Source organism: Heterocephalus glaber, unplaced genomic scaffold (genome assembly GCF_053883595.1).
Source record: "Heterocephalus glaber isolate CG9 unplaced genomic scaffold, H.glaber_assembly_v1.0 deba00001586, whole genome shotgun sequence".
Lineage (NCBI taxonomy): Eukaryota > Metazoa > Chordata > Mammalia > Rodentia > Bathyergidae > Heterocephalus > Heterocephalus glaber.
Window position 1 is genome coordinate 14,684,757 of NW_028258364.1, and position 2,201 is coordinate 14,686,957.

General features: G+C 35.7%; 1 protein-coding gene across 1 annotated transcript; it reads left to right on the forward strand.

The window, feature by feature from the left end:
* Nucleotides 1-1,344: 1,344 nt before the first annotated feature.
* Nucleotides 1,345-1,941, forward strand: LOC147823418 (melanoma-associated antigen 10-like). The gene has a single exon (XM_087193315.1). It carries the CDS (start codon nucleotides 1,345-1,347, stop codon nucleotides 1,939-1,941), a length of 597 nt encoding a protein of 198 aa, XP_087049441.1.
* Nucleotides 1,942-2,201: the final 260 nt, after the last annotated feature.

The following is a 2,201-nucleotide window of genomic DNA, read 5'->3' on the forward strand; positions in this document are numbered from 1 at the left end:
AGAACATTTACTCACTTATAATCAACACTTATCTCTGGCCTCTACTCCATTCATTCTTTCTCTTATTGTAGCCAACCTCTATGTTTATTATACCTTCTAAGTAGTCTTTTTCTAGCATGACTTCCCATCAGCTTAGGGTTAAGGTGTCATCAAAATACTTTTTTCAAATTTGCTGATGTCACTTCTTTGCTCCAAATCTTTCAAAGCCTTCATTTCCTGCAGGACAAGGAAACACTCCTTAGATTGAGATTAAAGGCCATGGAATTTCCTGGCATTTGTATTTCTTTCCTACCCCTCCCTATTCTTCTTGAACTTTGACATCTAACAATGATGAGCCACTTGCAGTTTCCTGATAAGGATCATCCAGTTACCTTATATTTGTTTTCCTCAAACTTCAAGTTTAGGGTTTAAATGCAGATAAAATAGTCAAATTAGAGATGAGACAAAAGAGTATTTAGTTAATATGAATATATTGTTTGAAGCATACATCTATTAAAATACACAGGCAATGTACCTAGAAGTGTACCTTGACTTACTTAGTTCAATAGTCTTACATGTTTTATATGTTCTTTGGTCTATTAGTCTGGTTTTCAATCTGTTTATATGATAATTAACTTTGTAAGGTCTTATAAGATAAAGAAATGAACTTGATGCAGGAAAAATGAAATAGGGTGGCTAGAAGGGGAAAAAGAAGGGAATTGAAATGTGTTATGTACACATACCAATTCCCTACAGTGAATGTAATAATTCTGAGCTGCAGACATGTTCTAAGAAAATAAAAATAATTTAAAAACTTAAATCAGCAGGACAAAGTGAAAATTTCAAAATCAAAATAAATGAATGGCATTTTGCTATTAATATTGTGAGCTTTAACATTCAAATTAAAACTTACTACTATCAAAAAATATCAGTACCTTTCCATGTGACTAATTATTATAGAAGGAACTTCCATTGTAAAAAAAAATCTTTTTATAAATACTAATTTCACAAACAAGATATGTGTATATCATTTGCATGAAAGAAAATTTTATAAGCATACTAGTTAAATATTTGAGGTGGAATAATTATCATTACTGATATATTTAATTTTATTTATTTAAAATAAGTGAACATTTATACATTTTAAAATTTTCACCACACTTCAAACTTCTAACATTTAAAAACATTCTAAATGCATGTAAAATTTTTTTAAGCTGACTGATTTTGTACTAAAAGATTTTTTTTAAAAATCAGTATTAAGGCTGTCTCAAAAGTAACAGAGAGGCCCGGGGATTTAGCTCAGTGGTTCCAGCACCTGCCCCATAAGCGGGAAGACCCGAGTTCGATCCCCAGTACTGTAAGTCCATGCTTCTGGGCTTTGGCATTAAAATCAGGAAACTAAATCACTCTGGTAACACGTATGAGCTAGTCCCCATTTTGCGTTTCACATACAGTGGGACACTAGATGGCGATGATGAAAGACTCAATCTCAAAATTGACATCATCATATTTGTCCTGTCTCTAATCTTCATCGAGGGGAACGGTATCAATGAGGAGGACCTAACTGAAAAAGTGAAAAGATGGGACATGCTAGCTCAGTCTGAGCGTATTTATTTTGAGGAAGCCTGGAAATTCATCACTGTTGATTTAGTACGGGAAGAGTACCTGATGTACCGGCAGATTCCTAACAGTGATCCTGCTCACTATGAGTTCCTGTGGGGTACAAGGGCCCACGCTGAAACCAGCAAGCTGAAAGTCCTAGTTCATATGGCCCATCTTAATGGAACAGATCCCAAGTCTTACCCAGAACTATATGAAGAGGCTTTGGAAGCAGAAGTAGGTATAGAGCCAGGGTCCCTGAGAAACGGGATATTGCACAACCGTGTCACTGACTTTGTTCCCACCCCAGAAGAGATGAGGCCCATTTTCATGTCTGTGGAGAGCAGGCAGTTGTCTATGTAGTGAAGGGCCAGGGTAGTAGATAAAATACCATGCATAGCATCTTGCTGTCTCTTCTATTTGGGTTACTTGGAAGTGGACTGGGGTTTTTCTCTATGGTTTTTTGAAGTATTTGTCCTTTTGAGGGGGAGACTGAAGTAGCCTGCATGCTTATTTGAATGGTATTAATCTCTCCTGTATTTTTAGTTTTGTGATGTTGATGTTTGTATTTTCTGATGGGAATGTGATTTTGTGTGATATTGATCACAAGTGGAGTGCCTTTT

Bases quoted from the DNA above. Each gene is read 5' to 3' on its own strand.
- LOC147823418 (XM_087193315.1), top strand. From the start codon at position 1,345: ATGCTTCTGGGCTTTGGCATTAAAATCAGGAAACTAAATCACTCTGGT.